A 17,595-nucleotide genomic window follows, 5' to 3' on the forward strand; every position below is an offset into this window, starting at 1 on the left:
ATTGTATTTTTTCATCTCTATTACAAATAAAGAAACGTGTATTTTTAGTTTTCGGAAATACCACTTGGGTGGAGGGGGGGTAATAAAGACTGAAAATGGTGTTGAATTCTTTTAATTGGGCTACTGTTATCTCAAAAATGATGTTACAGACGTGAAATTTGATATTTGGAATCTGCTTTAAAAGTAAAGAAACACGTATTCTCGGAAAATCCAACGAATGGGTGGGGGAGGTGAAAGAATTGAAAAATTAATTGACTTAATTGTATGAGAATGCTTACATCTAATAAAAACTAAAGTTGTCAGGGCCTACAGACGTGAAAATTAGTATTTGGATCTCCTTTAAAAACAAAGAAAAATGCGTTTTGGGGGGAAACCATCTTGTGAGGTGGGAGTGAAAACGAGTTGAATTACTTTCATGAGGACACACAAATCGAAAACTGAAGAAGTTAGTCATGATAATTGGTATTTAGAAGATCCTTTACTGTTAAAGAAACAAGTATTTTTGCCGGAAAATTCACTTGGGGGTGGGGGGGGGGGGGGGGGAGAGGAGTGTGAAATTGAAAAAAGTGAATTATTTGAATCTCAAAACTGAAGGTAATAGACGTGAACACTGGTGTTTGATAATGTATTCATAAGGAGCCTCCGTTGCTCAGGAGGCAGCGCGCCGGGCTCTCACAGCTGGGTTCCGTGGTTCAAATCCCGGTCTCTCCATGCGACATTCGTGCTGGACAAAACTGAGGCAGGACAGGTTTTTCTCCGGATACTCCGGTTTTCCCTGTCATCATTCATTCCAGCAACACTGTCCAATATAATTTCATTTAATTTGTCATCCATTAATCATTGCCCCAGAGGAGTGCGACAGGTTTCGGCTGCCGGCACAATTCCTATTGTTGCCGCTACATGGGGGCTTTATTCATTCCATTCCTGACCATGTAGAATGACTGGAAACAGGCTGTAGATTTTCGATGTACTTATTCTGATCATAAACCGATCATTTTTAATCTTTCCTGGGTTCGTGTTCAAGAGCCATCTTTTCCTTCGGAGAACGTTCTTAGATTACAGTAGATTCTCCTGGCATATAAATAAAAATTTAAACACATTTGAAATAAACGATAGGAATGAGATTGACTGTCCAACTGTTCACCTCTATAATAAGGTGAATAATGCACAGAAGTACAGTATGTCATTTGTATGGCCAGAAATCCCGCACATTTGCCTACGCGTGACAATGGTGCTGGTCACATTCTCAACAATGACAATGGCAACAGACGTAATTTACCACCAAGTAGCGGTCTTGCATCTCGCTGTGGGGTCCAGAACAACAACAACAACAACAACAATAATAATAATAATAATAATAATAATAATAATAATAATAATAATAATAATAATAATAATAATAATAATAATAATAATAATAATAATAATAATCATGTCATGTCATTGCTGGACGAACTTCGAAAGGACCTCAAAAACGCAAACATATGTGCAACAGACATTTTAGAAAGAGACACCTTCAGACACAAAGTCAACAAGTGGGAAGTTACATCAGAGCAACCAAAGCAAAAACAGTGCAGATCGAAATGGTCGGAAGAACGTAAACAAGCCTTCTCAGAGAGAATGAAAGCCTATTGGAAGAACAAGAAGAACCCAAAGAAAGCTTGATTGAGTTGTTTGCTTAACGTCTTCCATTATTGGGAGAATATGCTAATAATAATAATAATAATAATAATAATAATAATAATAATACGAATAAGAATAATAATGTTCTGGACCATCGTCAAATGTGTGGACCTGGATGTGTAATGACTAGGAATGCAGTCCGGCCGCGGGTTCAGTATCACCAAGGCACCCAAGACGACACCACGCCGGATCTCCTGAAGGATTTGATCCATATTAAAATGCTTATAGGAAAAGATGGCAAAGATTTAGGAACGCAACTGACCGGGTGAAATACCTGGACCTAGCCTGGGAAGTACAAAATCGATTGCTGGAAAGAAAGATTGAAAAATGGCAGGAAACTTGCCGTAATCTATTAGAAAACGAGTCAGATTGCAAATTTCGGTGGATTATATATCTAAAACAATAAGCATTCAATTATAAATTTCAGTATAATACCGTAGCGAAGCACGGGTATCTTGCTAGTAAATTATATACACCTTGACTTGAAACGCTTGGCACTTTAAACATGTTCTTGGTTCTGGTTTGAAGATACTGCCGTGTGTTTGTGGAACACAGAACAGACTTGTTGGCCTTGTTTCAAACTACTGGAAATATATGAACTAGTTGAAATATACACCTTGACATGAAACGCAAACAATGATATGAAATACTTGGCAACTTTAAGAAAGTTCTTTGTTCTGGATTTAAAACACTGTCGTGTGTTTGTGGAACACGGAACAGACCTGTTGGTCTTGTTTCAATCTACTTGAAAATATATTGTACCAGTAAAGCCTAGGTCCTGGTCCATAGTTATCAAAAGAAATGTTGTTCCAGCATATAAGATCCGTCCGACGTACGAACATCTAAGTAAAAGAATGTTCCAGTATGTACCAGACTCCACGAGTGCGCTAGGCGGAGTCAAGTGACGTCACCTGTCGTTCAATGCTCACCTCCCCTAGAGATATTTCTCGAAAATATCTTTCTTTTCGCAAGTTTTCAACGCCTGTACCAATTTTAATGGAACAAATGCTAAATGGTAGCGGACGTCATGAAAACTAACCTCTATAAATTCCAAATTAATCCATCCTATGGTTGCTGAGTTACAATGATTTAAAATCTAACAGAAATTACGCACTCACGGTCACATGACCGAGAGAAACTACCCCTCCCAGCGCCAGCTATATATGCCACTGGGTCAAGGCTAACAGGTAGTTGTGTGTTGAGATGAGTTCAGTTCATTGCAAACAGTCCAGTCTAACAGTGCAGTATGTGTATGAGTAAGAGAGAGGGGAGACTGGCTCTCACATAGTATGTTCGTGCAGTCTCGAAGACAGTACTTTTCGTCGTGTTTTGCGGAGGCGAAATTACGGGCTAGTAAATCGCCATCGTACTTGAAAAAAAAAAGACGTCGCACCGTAAGTAGTCTATTGTGCCGCGACTATGATATAACTTACAGACATTTCAAAGTATAACACGTACGAAATCAGTGATGTTCGAAGTTATATATTGGACATTCACAACATGACGTGTGGACTTAATTAATTGCACACAATATTAAATTACCAACAGAAACTGTCGTGTACAGTAATTTTAACTACTCTAGAACTTATTTTCTAACATAGCACATCCTTGGACTATGCCTTTTTATTTATGTGCCATATTAGGACATGACGTGTTACAGTGATAAACTTAGTGAAAGTTAAGAACTTTTTCTAAAATAAGATAGTTCTATCAACATTAGAGAATCAGTGTTATCTGTCAGGACAACGATTCAAAGACTGTGGTTAGAGACGGTAATGAGAAATATTACGCGTTTGCACTGTGTTGGACGTTCTCAGAGACAGTTTAAAATAGTGCAACAAGGACTGTGATCACTCATTGGACGTCCTAAAATTAACATAGTATCTGTAAATACTACTTGCATGTTCCGTGTGTTAAGATCATTTCCACGAGCAGCAGAAATCTTCAGAAAATTCTACAAGATCCAACTACCTTCAACATCATTTCATCTATGACGTCAACGTGGTTTCTTCGTGGAACTTCAAGTTCGAGTCATCATCTGCACCCGCGGAATGTTCCAGATTCTCATCAGTATTCGTAAGCCAAGTTTTTTAATAAGTGAGTAGTTACAAACTGACTTTCTTTTTTCTCCTTTCTTACCAATCGTGAACAGTGGTTTACCCAGTGCTGCGTGTGACGATACTTCGTGGTTTCCCACCATTACTCAAAATTCATCTTTTAATGATAAATCTATTTTCAAAATCTATTTCACATAAGAAAGACTCTAGGAAGTGTTCTATGTTTCAAGGCTCACAAACTGAGAAACTCTCAACAGAAGTTCAAATTCTTATTTTCAATATAAGTGTGTTCATGTCATGTCATAATACTTAGAAAGACTTTAGGTGAAAAACTGACACTTTATGTTTTCGCAAAAAACTATTGGATCTGTGAGATTTATTTATTTTCACAAATTGCATTCAAGAAGATTTACGTTAACCCTTTTGATTTCAACAAATTATTTGCATTCTATATCGACATTGCAGGGTGGTGAATTGATTAACATTATTAATAAATTTTTGAAAAAGGGTATAACCACCTATTATTCGCCCTGCCAGTCTATCCTGCTCTGTACCGGCTCCAAAAACCAACTTCCACCACCTGAGATCCTTCTCATGCCTTACGCCCCGAACTTTTACTGGTACAATATGAACGAGTTGAAATATACACATCGACATAAAACGCCAAGTTGGCATTGAGGGATGTTCCACCATTCGACACAATGTAAAATATTTTGAATTTATTAAGCGATGACCGGTTTCGACTCCCTTGAGTCATCATCAGTTCTTAAAGATGATAAAATCAAGATTCCGAGACCTTTCTTAAAAAAGTGCCGAGTGTTTCATGTCATTGTTTACATAATTAGTCATTATGTTTTATGACAAACTATTGATATGTTTTTAGGCAATTGCCATTGTGTGAATAATTTTTTAATGATGTGTTATGTCAACCTGCCAATGGCCATAGCCGTGTTGAAACACCGGATCCCGTGAGATCTCCGAAGTTAAGCAACATTGGGCGTGGTCAGGAGTTGGATGGGTTGCCACACGCTGTTGGTTGGGGCTAAGGGAATGGAGGAGTGGAAAGGAACTGGCCACCCTACCGCATGTAAACTCCGGCTCAGGAACACCTCTGCGGAGGTTCGGACCTGCCTTCGGGCAGAATAACCCTTACCTACCTATGTCAACCTTTTGAAATGTGTGTAGGCAATCCTCATAATGATTGATATCAGATTAGTTATACGTCAACACAGAAATGAAAATCATAACCTATGATAATATTCTTCCAAACTGCACATAAGCGAAAGTCATAGTATGCATTTTCAATTGAACTTCCAGATAAATGTGCAAAATTTTGGTGTATTTGAAACTGAAATCACTCATTCATTCAATATTTATAGGTTTAAACTCAAATATACATAATCTTGAATCTGATAGTAGTGAGAGGTGAATGGTTATAAATAAAAAAATAATAAAATAAAAAAGGGACAAGATGGTTCATAACAAAACTCTGAGTTCACAAACATATTTTGTATACTTATCTATTGATCATCACAAACAAACAAAAATTAACTCACCAGATATCAGTTGCAAGGCTAATTGGCTCGTAACTAAGTATTTCTGGAGCTGAAACAGAAATTTAGCCTTCTGAATAACTACAAAGTAATCAGTAGAATGCAACTAAACAATGTAATGCAAGAATCTTTTGAGTGGACTCTAGATGTCCTTCACACTAGACAAATGCCATTAAAGAAGAACAGCTATTAAGCCTTGTTATAACAAGTAATGTTAAAGCAATGCATAACTCTTACATGAAAAATATTTGTCAATTTCCTAGAATCAAATACAGATAAAGAAAAGCTGAATTTTGAAATATATTCAATCTATACCACCTCATATCAGTGGGAGTTACATGATTTGGCAGGTAAATTATTGAATATCTTAAAATCCCTCTATAATGATAAAATATTCTAGTCCCAGCATTAATTCCATTTATTCAATGTAAAATTCCTCTCAATTTAACAATACTCTCGTTAACTATAAATCTCTCTATTATGATTGCCTTTTCAGACCCCAGAGATATGCTCTCCTCCCAGTACAGTACTATGATAAACCAAAAATAAAAGTGATTAGGAACATGTTACTGCCATTCGAAAATTGAACTTGCCTATTGTGCAAGCCTAGCAAGCAAGAGTGTTTAAAGGGGGTAGCTTTCTTCCTGGAAGTTGTTTTGCTAATGGACTTACGGTTAAAGGGGGAGGAGGAAAACAATATTAATACTCTCATTCCTTGTAAGCTTATACGGTGACAAGTAAGTGTACTGTGAAGTAGTTATTTCAGCCAGAGGGTGTTTAACTTTTACAACTACTGATGAAATATCTAAGTCAGTTTTAACATAGTTTCATTGATAATTTTAAATACTTTGCACATTACTTAGTTTTGGATTAAATCCTTGCATGCCGAGTAATATGGACTGCCCGAGAGTGTGTAATTTGGACCGTTGAAACAACTGTAATAATTACATTTCATCGTAGTTTTACTGGTGAATCTGAAAGAACTGTTTTATAATTTTAGGCCAGCCCCAAGGTGTAGAGGTAGGGTGTCTGCCTCATAACCGAAGGCCCCGGGTTCGATCCAAATTACAAGATAACAAATTTTAGAATAAATATTACTTTTAAACAAATCCTAATTATCGTGTACAGTATAAAATCTGAGAAATTTTCATTGAGGTCAATAGAGTTATGGACTTTTAAATTTAAATGGTCCAAATTACACGGACTTCCCCTACACTGCTGGAAAAAAACATTCAACATCCTCAAGGACTGTATTCAGGGGTTGTTGTGTTAGCGATTCATTTGTCACGGACATCGGCAAACAGATGGTGCTCAGAAGGCCTGTGCTTGTGCACTCTGTTTTGACTCTGCAGGCAGTAACTGCGCCGAGGTTAGAGGTGAACAGCGATTGTAACATTCATTCTAGGGTACAACCGTGCCCCGCCGATGAGTGCGTGCTCTTGTTGAACAACTGCAGCCATTTGAACAGGGTTGTATATTGTGGATCTGCGGGAAGCTGGATGGACGTATCGACGGATTGCTCCTCATGTTGGACACATTGTATCAGTGGCATGTCGCTGATATCAGCAGTGTTCAGTGGAACATTCCCACACTCTTAGGGGAAGCTCTGGACTTCCGCGTAGTACAGATGCACGTCGAGATCGACACTGTGCAAGCAGCAGTGGCCAACCGAACGTCGTCCAGGAACTAAGTCCAGTCACATGTTGCACCTGCTGCGTCACCAAGGACCATTGGGAAACATCTGCTTGCAACAGGATTACAATCAATTGTGCCTCTGGCCAGGCTACCACTGACACCACAACATTGCTGGTGTTGTGAAAGAGTTGACTGGAGAGGGGAATAGTGCTTTGCTGACTTCAATGATGAGAGTAGGTTCTGCCTGTATGCAAGTGATGGACGTACACGTGTACGGCGTAGACCTGGTGAGCGGCGTATTACGGAGTGCATTCGCCCACGACACCCCAGGTCCCACCCTAGGCTTTATGGTGTGGGGGCCATCAGTTATAAATTGCGGTCACAGTCTGCAACGCAGGGTAATGTAACCAGTGCCTGCTATTTTGCACAGGTTGTTGTACCCGTGCTATTGCCATTTCATCAACAGGAAGGTGATGTGCTTTTCCAGCAGGACAATGCACATCCACATACTGCTGCTGCAACGCAACATGCTCTACGTGGTGTACAACAACTGCCCTGACCAGCAATATCACCGGATCTTTTGCCAACTGAACACATGATGAAGTGCGAACTTACACTTTCTCCAGAGCCTGCAAGAACCATTGCCAAATTGCATCAAAAGGTGCAAGAAGCTACGGATAATCTAACGCAGGATGCCATTCGGCACCTTTATGATCATTTGCATGCACGAATACAAGCCCGCATTGCCACCAAAGTGTGGTACACTGCGTATTGACGAGACTGTTCGGGCACCCTTTTACTGTGACGTGTGTTTCATTTGGTCTCGATTTGTAATCATATACTCCTGCAATGATGAACTACCTGTCACATCGCTTGCGAATAAAATGAACTTGTCCTTGAGGATGTTGCATGTTTTCTTTCCGGCAGTGTAGCTGTGTACTAAACTGAGGGATGGGTTTGTTGAGCAACTCTGGGAACTTGACAGCTATGGAATTCCAGGAAGACCTAGGTAGTATTCATACCAAAACTATTTAAACAGCAGTTCCATAGCTAATGGACAGCTATTGAAAACTGAAACAGCCCCCTTCGTTTTCTTATTTTGACACAGTATCATACATTCCAAGGACTGTGTTAAATGTAGCAGTGAACCTCCATGAAATTAGGTCTATGTGTGTTTGTCTGTGAAGAGGACTGTGAAACAAACTGCCATTTCAGATTTCTGTGCTACGGTAGTTTACAGTACTGGAGTGCTACACAATGTAAACAACAATTATGTGTGAAAAATTATAAATGACATGGTCAATATAAATGTTCTCTGCTGAACATATATAAGGCATTATCATTTCATAATTTTTGAGCATTTCTGTTGTCATAAACCTCATATTAGTAGGAATTAAATTTTCGGATGTTATTGTGTTCCGTCTTTATAGTGATAACTCCCTCTACAACAATATTTTTTTCTGCCCATGTGGTACCATTGTATGAAGAATTTACTGTATTTCAAGAAAGTTTGTAGACTTTCCATTAAAACAAACATTAGGTTAAAAAAAATCATTTTCAACAAAAACTGTAAGTTATATGGAAGAAAATAAACTCCTCACATCAGAAGAGCAACTGGATTTCTTTCTCATCACATTCAGCTTTCCTTTTTTTATATTTCCAAAGTGAAGAGAACTGAAGGGCATAACTCCAAAGTGACATTTCTCCATTTTTAAAGTGGGTTCTTTGTACCTATGCATCTTCCGCTTTTCTCACACTTGTGGGGTTACGGGTGTGAACTGTGTCCCACATGTGGATTTGGCCCTGTTTTACGGCCGGATGCTCTTTCTGACGCCAACCCTATATGGAGGGATGTAATCACTATTGCGTATTTCTGTGGTGGTTGGTAGTGTGGTGTGTTGGCTGAATATTAAGAGGAGAATGTTGGGACAAACAAATACCCAGCCAAAAGAATTAATCAGAAGTGATTAAAATCCCTGACCTGGCCGGGAATAGAACCTGGGACCCTCTGCACCGAACGGCCGCATGCTGACTATTCAGCGAACGAGTAAAAATATTGTCCTTGTTTATAAGTTTATAATAAAAAATATTTTATCACCAAAACGTTGTCCATCCCGGTTTGAAGCAAGATTGAAAATTGAAGTTACTTCAACATGACGTACTTCTGTACTGTTTTCATTTCCAAGTAGTCAAATTTATACTTGGCCAATAGGAATGATCCATGAAATCACATGACTTGGTACCCAACTGTCATGGGAGATTAAGTTTTATGCAATGCTTGTATTTGTCAAAAAGAGGGAGTTCAGAGGTTTTCAGTGCAATTTCCCACCTCTTGACCAAATTTTGCAATGAGAGGACAAAATGATGGAAGAGAAATAGTGGAAGGAGAGAGGAAAGCGGAGAAGTGCCATAAATACCCAGATCCGGCAGGAGATGGATAAGGGGAAATGAGGATGATGATTATGGATGATGATGATGATGATGATGATGATGGTGAGTACAGGAATACAGAAAATCAAATTATTTGGTAATGGGTGCAGTGTCCAATATAAGATTGGTATAATTTTAGCAATACTAAGCAAGCCTTGCAATCGACAGAATATTCACTTTCTGTGCATGGGCATAAGTAATTTACCTGTTGAACGTATTTTTGGATGAATTCGAAAGAGCATCCTGTGATGATTTTTTATAATAAATTATTATACTCCAATGCACAAAATGCCTTCCATAATTAAAGTGATGAAGACTAATATTATATCCCCAAACTGTCTTAAATAGTTCTTGCTAGTTTTCTGATCTTATTTAACAATGTATACCAATAATGTATTTAAATTAAGAACATGAGTACTAATTAGAAGTAAAACACAGTTAGTAGAAATTACAGTAGTTAATTTTGATCTAGTACTGCAAGTGCTGGGCGGAGAGAAATAACTCTACCCCCAAGAGAACCAAATGCCTCCGGCTGACGAGTTCTCTTTGGTGGGGTGATTGTCCCTTCAGTGTAGAAAGTGACACTGAAATCAATCAAGCAGAGCCTGTCCCCAGGTTAGGGGAAGCTGCAGAAGGCATCTGTACTCCATGTTAGGAGTGGCCTCAACACCTGCTGGTAGCAGCTCTAAAATGCCTTTGGGAGATGTGAATCCACTGTAATAAAAGCCCTCAGAAAAGGCTAGGGTGTACCCTGCAGGTGACGCGCAGTTCTTCAGGTACTGGGTGAGCTATGAGCAATGGGCGACCAGTACCACAATATACTGTCCCGTATATGTACCACATCGGCAATACCCCAAGCTAGCCAGTGGATCCCAAGATGTGAGGATAGTCTCTTGCAATCCCAAGGTGTGTTCAGTCCATGACGTAAAATAACACCTAAATAAAAATATACCTTCATTTTGATTCCGTATTAAAAATATTGCTATATAATAAACATAAATGGTCCATCTAGTCAATACCTTTAATTTTATTTACAATTTACCACTGCAAAAACATCAGAGAAGGAGCACAGAACATGGTTCAGCCTCTTTAAGCCATTTTCAGCTGCTTTGAAATGTTAAAAATAAAAACGTAAAATTACGAAACTTTATGTGCTATGAATAAAATTTACACTGTTGTAAAAACATAGGAATAAGATCACGTGAATTAAAACATTACAGATGAAATGGCCATCCCTTATTAAATGAATGTAAGATAATATTTTTGTCTCAAAAACCATTCATCTTGATAGGTGTGTGGCGAGCTCATTTCTAAGGTAACAATCTTATTCATTAAAAAATTTTTACTTTCATATAATACCTGGCAGCCAAAAATTTCTGAATGTAAAGATGTTGAAGTATGTCAAATGTAATGCCAGCCAAGTAGGAGTGTTGCAATTTGAACTAATGTCAAACCACCTTAGGAGTTGTGAAGTCTAAAAAGAGAGGGAAGACTTTTTCTTTTTTTTTGCTAGGGGCTTTACGTCGCACCGACACAGATAGGTCTTATGGCGACGATGGGATGGGAAAGGACAAGGAGTTGGAAGGAAGCGGCCGTGGCCTTAATTAAGGTACAGCCCCAGCATTTGCCTGGTGTGAAAATGGGAAACCACGGAAAACCATTTTCAGGGCTGGCGATAGTGGGATTCGAACCTACTATCTCCCGGATGCAAGCTCACAGCTGCGCGCCTCTACGCGCACGGCCAACTCGCCCGATAGAGGGAAGACTATAATGAGTAATGAAAAGGAGAGAGAAAGTTGCAAAGAGAAGAAGAACGTTATAAAATTAAGCTCGTTTTCAATAGCTCTGTATTTGCATCACAACAAGTTAGTATGCTGGCTAAGCTATTATCAAGTTGGTAACACATTCGTCCTTGTGCGAGTGCTGTTGGCGTTATTGGTGGAAGGGGAGGGGGAATGTAAATAATGGGGGTGAGATGCTGAAAGCGGACATGTGACTGATAAGTAATATGCTTGTAGCAGAAAATTAATCTTACTATCAAAATTTATGATTTCATCGTATAAAACATTGACTTTCTCAAAAATGTCATCGAGATTGGAGGCTACATTATATTTTTGACCTAAGTGAATATGGTTATTTTCCCAAATATTGAGTAATTTGCCTTTCTGTGAAGTGTTTAATGTGTACATTTCATATTCAATAAAAGTATAGGAATGATTTAAGTCCCCCATGTCCTCAACCAAAGTGAAGAACAAACCTGACACCACTCTAAAGAAAGAAACTGCTGGTAATATAAAGAAGCATGTCACTTTTACATACAACAGCGATAGGATTTTTCAAGTTGCTAAAATTTAAAAAAGACATATCCCAGTTGCCTTCAAGACCAATAGCACTAATGCCAGGTTACTTTATAACACAAATATCACTAATAATAATACCGGTACTAAATTTTTAAATTCAGGCACCTCCAGAATGAAATTCAACCATTGTCAAGCAAGTTATATACTGTATTTCCTAGCATATAACTTGTCGCCCCGTATATCTTGCACCCCATTTTCAACACTTGAAAGTGCAGGTGAAAAAATCCCCATTAATTTCAGACGTTGTCATAAAGACATACTGTACACACATGAAATAAAGTCTGGATATTCCGTGGACGTGCCTACATTACATATCAGGAGTGTACCAATTGCTGTTATGGTACTTTGTACGGACAGTACAAGAAGAAGCTGCATTTCTTCCTACCTGCAGAATGGTTGAGGCTAGCTGTTGTAACAAAAAAACCTAACTTGCAAACCACTGCCCCAAGGCCTTGTTCCTAGCCAGACAGTCACACTCAGCCATCCCTCTCACTCTTCAGTCTTTTATCAATATGCTTATCGCTACCCATCCGGCAGAGTGGATCACGTGCACTGGGAGTGTTTCCCTGTCCAGGCAGTCAAGTAATCACAGTATTAGGTATTGTCTGGTCTGTTGTAATGTCGACAAATACTAGTTTCTATCTTCATGTTTCATTGTTGTTTCTCAGTTAAGTTTTCTTGTGTAGGTCGATCTTTAAGTTATGGAGAAATGTGGGAGTTATATGGCTGGGTTTAAACTCAAAGTGATAAAATATGTTGAAGAACATGGTAACAGAGCTGCCGGTCAGAATTCAGTGTAACTAAGTTTAATGTTCGCTACTGGCATAAAAAGAAAGCTGCGCTAGAAACCACCAACCAAACATGTAAGGCATTCAGAGGGCCAAAAACTGGTAGGTTTCCTGAGCTGGAAGACGAGTTGTTTCGTTATGTTACAGAGTTGCAAAATGATTGCTTTAGTATCTCGCACGAGATTTCAGCAACAACATCATAGATTTTCATCACCATGTGATAGCAATGTGGCAGGAAAAACAATGACCTCGTAACTTAAATTGGCAATGCAGATCAAACCCCCATAAAATTCAACATCCCATGCAACACCACCATCAACAACAAGGGAGAATCTAGCATGCTTGTACGTACAACTGGGAGTGAAAAACAGCGTATGCTAGCAATAACCACAGACGGAAGAAAATTGCCAACGTACGTTATTTTCAAAAGAAAAACGGTGCCTAAAGCGAAGTTGCCCAAAGGCATTCATGTACGGGTTCAAGAGAAAGGATGGATGGATACAGCTGGGTCCGTATGGTGTGGGGAGCACGGCCAGGGGCACTGCTTCAACACCCAGCAATGCTAGTGTGGGCAGTTTCCCTGGACACTTGGTGGAAGACACAAAGAAATGTCTTCAGGAAATGAAAACTGATCTCGTAATTCCTGGTGGACTCGCACATTGTCTACAGCTCTTAGATGTTTCCGTCAACAAGCCCTTCAAGGACAACATACGTAAAATGTACGCCGAATGGATGGCAGGAGGGGGGCATGAGCTGATGCCAGCAGGCAAAATAAAGTTGAATTTGTGTGTGATTGGGTTATGCAGGCATGGGTCACCTTGTCGACAGACGTTATTGTGAAAAGTTTCTTGAAGACGGGCACCGCAAATGCGTTGGACAGAAGTCAGGATGATGCAGTATGAGATGGTGACCAGAATGATGCATGCAAGAATAGTTCGGAGATGAAGGCAGTGACAATAAATAGGGCAAAAGTATGCCAGTTGTGTTGTTTCAAAAGCCTAATGCAAATTTTAGATTTTTTCTGGAATACGATCTTTCGCACACAAATCCCCGCGTATATCAGGCACCGAAAATGTTAACACTTATTTTTGGTCAAAAAGGTGCAAGTTATATGCGAGCAAATATGTAGGTCAAACAGGTAGGAATTTTAGTACCCACTACCAAGAACACGTCAATGCTAAAAGATAATATATAATAGTTTTTCCGCTATGAGTGAATGCGTAGTTATGTTTTTAAAACATTTGTTTCCAAAACAAGTTAAATCCCAAACATGTGTTTCCGCTTCTACCAGCCCAAGGCATTTGGATTTTTTCCCCTTTATATACTTAGATTTTGCAGTAAATGGGGGAACTGATGTGCGATGAATGACATATCTATCTTAAAATTAAAATGTGATACTGTATTATACAGCTCTTTTCTGAACATCATGATTTAATGGAGATACGTCACACTGGGAATAAGCCCTTCAATTGCCAAGAAAAACAACAAAATACAAAATAGGCAAGTAGTTTTCCCCATGGACACTTTTTAGTCTCTTCACTTTTCTTGGAGGTACTCTTCAACAACAAAAAGAGACACTATTAAAACATAGGCACTTACCAACATAATCAGGTGTGCCAACTATTTCGCGTACTTCCACACCATCCTGAATAACTCTAGAGATGCCAAAGTCGCATAACCTGATGTCACAGTCAGGATAATCTGCAGTTAGAAGTAAGTTCTGAGGCTGAAATAGAAAGAAACAGATTAAACAGAATTAAAGAATAACTCGTATGTTTCTCAGCCAGTCAATATTTTCAATTAAGGAGCACAGGCGATTTGATGATTAATTTAGTAAATATAACTGCATTTATAGAAAGAAAAGAAAAAATACAGCACTTGTATACAGTATGAAAACATGGCAATTTGTTTCAGAATATGATCTTTTCCAGTTACACAAGAAATAAGATTATTTTCTTAACCATCTTGTACATTATTTTATGTTTTCATTTCAGAATGGCACCGGCCCTGCAAACTAGAGGTAGCAGGCCTACCTCTTACCAGGAGGGTCTGGGTTCAATTCCTGGCCAGGTGAGGGATTTTTAACTGGATCGGAAATCTGGTTCGAGGTTTGCTCAACCTACGTTACAATAACTGAAGAGCTATATGACATGTGAGATGGTGGCACCAGTCTAGAAAGCCTAGAGGATTTGTCATGCTGACCACATCACCTGCAGGCCTTCGGGCTGAGCAGCGATCAATAGCTAGGCCAACACCCATACAGGTGCAGTGTCATGGGGTTGGGTTTGGTTTGGTTTTGCTAGGTGAGCTTCATTCCAGAATAACTCATATATTTTTCAGCCAGTCAATATTTTCAATTAAGGAGCACAGGTGATTTGGTGATTAATTTAGTAAATAGCATTTATAGAAAAGTGAAAAATGAAAAATACAGCACTTGTATAAGCAACAAAATGGCTCGCAATCAAGTATGTCTTCAAGAAAAGTATGAAACTGAAGATTTTTCTTCTGCTCTCCCACACCCCGGTGGGATCATGGGTGCATCGTGTGTTGTGCACATGAACTTGACCCAGTTTTAAGGGAGTTGGTGAAGCTGAAGAGTATCTGCTTGGAAAAGAAAACTTAAAACACTACAAGATATTCATAGTTTCTTTCTATTAATCCATTTATTTTTCATATAATTTCCCTGCCCCTTCACAAATATTCTGCAGTGTTAAGCATAATTTCTCTTCCACATACTCTTCATTATCTTTTCTTGGGGATACTCTACAATTTCTTCCATTTTCTTTTTGCTTAAACCAGGACTTCATTTTCTATCTGTGTTTCATCTATATATATAACATAAGAGTTTTGTCTGTACATTGCTCAGAATTTGAAAAGAATGGTATTTCTGTATCGGTCATGTCCATAGTAACAAGAAAATGTACTTTTTACTTTTCCGTAATTTATTTCTGCCTGCCTGCCTGCCTGCCTGCCTGCCTGCCTGCCTGCCTGCCTGCCTGCCTGCCTGCCTGCCTGCCTGTCTGTCTGTCTGTCTGTCTGTCTGTCTGCCTGATTGCCTGCCAGCCTGCCTGCCTGTCTGTCTGTCTGTCTGTCTGTCTGTACACGCATCATGAGAAAACGGCCGAAGAGAATTTAATGAAAATCGGTATGTAAAGTCGGGGGATGAGCTGCTACAATCTAGGCTACAAATTATTTTATTCACGCTGAGTGAAATGGTAGTTTAGGGGAAGGCCTTAAACTTAATTATCCAATATTTATATTATTAGCGGTCCTATCGATAAATACTATATAACTAAAGTTATATAGAATTCAATTTCCAGTCATTTATGTCTTATACATTTTTACCGTACCGGCTCGGATAACACAGATATTAATGAATTTGTATTTTTGTTGCTAAGTCCATATCAACGCCGAGCCACGAGAAAATGGGTTAACAGAATTTAATGAAAACCGCTATATAGAGTCGGGGATAAGAAACTAAAGTCTAGGCTGTAAATAATTTTATTTTCCCCGAGATGAAATGGTAGTTTAGGGGAAGGCTCTTAAAATTTAATTTTAAATACCGGTACCTATGTTGTTGGTGTTATCAAAAAGTACTACATTACAAAAGTTATGGACAATACAATTCCCGATCATTTATGTTTCATTCAGTTTTACTGTACCAACTATGATAAGAGTGGTATTTCAGAAGGCCTACAATATCCAAAGCGCTTAACACTGATCAACAATTACTTTACATTGACCATTGTCTGTTGTGATTTTCTTCGTTTCTTATGGTGCCGCTCAACTAAATTCAAGGGTTCAGAAAGTCAAAGTAGGAAATAATGTATCTCAGGAAGAGAAAGTTTGGGAGGGAATTGCACAGGGTAGTATAATCGGTCTGTTACTTTTCTTAATATACGCAAATGATTTAGGGAACAATATAACATCAAAAATAAGATTGTATGCAGATGACATAATTGTTTATAGAGAAATAAACAACATTGAGGATTGTTCAGAATTACAAAGGGACCTTGAAAGTATCCAACAATGGGTTGAAGAAAATAATATGAAGGTTAATGGAGGCAAATCAACTGTTACAACTTTTACAAAGAGGAGCTTTAAAACTGAATTTGAATATACTTTGGATGAGGTAGTTATCCCAAAAGATGGCAAGTGCAAATACTTAGGTGGGAGATTTGAAAGTAATTTGCACTGATATTTGCATATTGATGACATTGTTGGGAAAGCATACAGATCATTACATGTCATAATGAGGCTACTTAGAGGATGCAACAAAGAATTAAAAGAAAAAAGTTACTTGAGTATGGCTCGTCCATTATTGGAATATGCAAACAGTGTTTGGGATCCTCACCAAGAATACCTAATAAAAGAAATAGATAGTGTGCAGAGGAAAGCAGCAAGATTTGTAACAGGGGATTTCAGGAGAAAGAGTAGTGTATCAGAAATGTTAAAGGAACTTGGGTGGGAAACTTTAAGTAAGAGAAGGGAGAAAACTAGACTTACAGGATTATATAGAGCCTATACAGGAGAAGAAGCATGGGGAGATATCCGTGAGAGGCTTCAGTTGGAAAATAATTATATCGGCAGGACTGACCACAAATATAAAATTAGAAGGAATTTTAGCAGAAGCGATTGGGGTAAATTTTCATTCATTGGGAAGGGTGTGAAGGAGTGGAACAGTTTACCAGGGGTAGTGTTTGATCCGTTTCCAAAATCTGTACAGATATTCAAGAAGAGAATAAACAGCAACAGAGAAAATAAATGAAGTGTTAGAGGGCATTCGACCAGTGCAGGTTATTGTAAATAAAAAAATGTGTGTGAATAAATTAATTCCATCCCCTGGTCTAAGGAGTTTGGACAGCCAAAGTAGGGGACTGCCTGTAGGGGTGAAGTACAGTGGGGACTTCGAGGGCCCTGGGACCGCTACGGTAGCTGTGAAGGCCCTTCAGGAACTCTGAAAGGTGGTGGCAAAAGGGGCTCTGGTTAAGACGCAGCAGGTCGTTATGCTACTTAGGATCCAGAACGGGTAAAAAAAAAAAATAGTAAATAAATAAATGCAATGTAAATATTAATGTTATACCAGTTG

At 38.7% G+C, this 17,595-nt stretch overlaps 1 protein-coding gene across 1 annotated transcript in view; it reads right to left on the reverse strand.

Annotated features, from left to right (window-relative positions):
• The window catches only part of LOC136864765 (serine/threonine-protein kinase 17A), a 218,799-nt gene that overhangs the window by 20,966 nt on the left and 180,238 nt on the right, over positions 1-17,595 (reverse strand). The window contains exons 4-5 of the mRNA XM_067142134.2: positions 14,106-14,232; positions 5,297-5,345 (exon numbers count right to left, since the gene is read on the reverse strand). Of these exons, the coding sequence (XP_066998235.2) occupies positions 5,297-5,345; positions 14,106-14,232 (176 nt within the window). The remainder of the gene's footprint in view (positions 1-5,296; positions 5,346-14,105; positions 14,233-17,595) is intronic.

Source organism: Anabrus simplex, chromosome 2 (genome assembly GCF_040414725.1).
Source record: "Anabrus simplex isolate iqAnaSimp1 chromosome 2, ASM4041472v1, whole genome shotgun sequence".
NCBI lineage: Eukaryota > Metazoa > Arthropoda > Insecta > Orthoptera > Tettigoniidae > Anabrus > Anabrus simplex.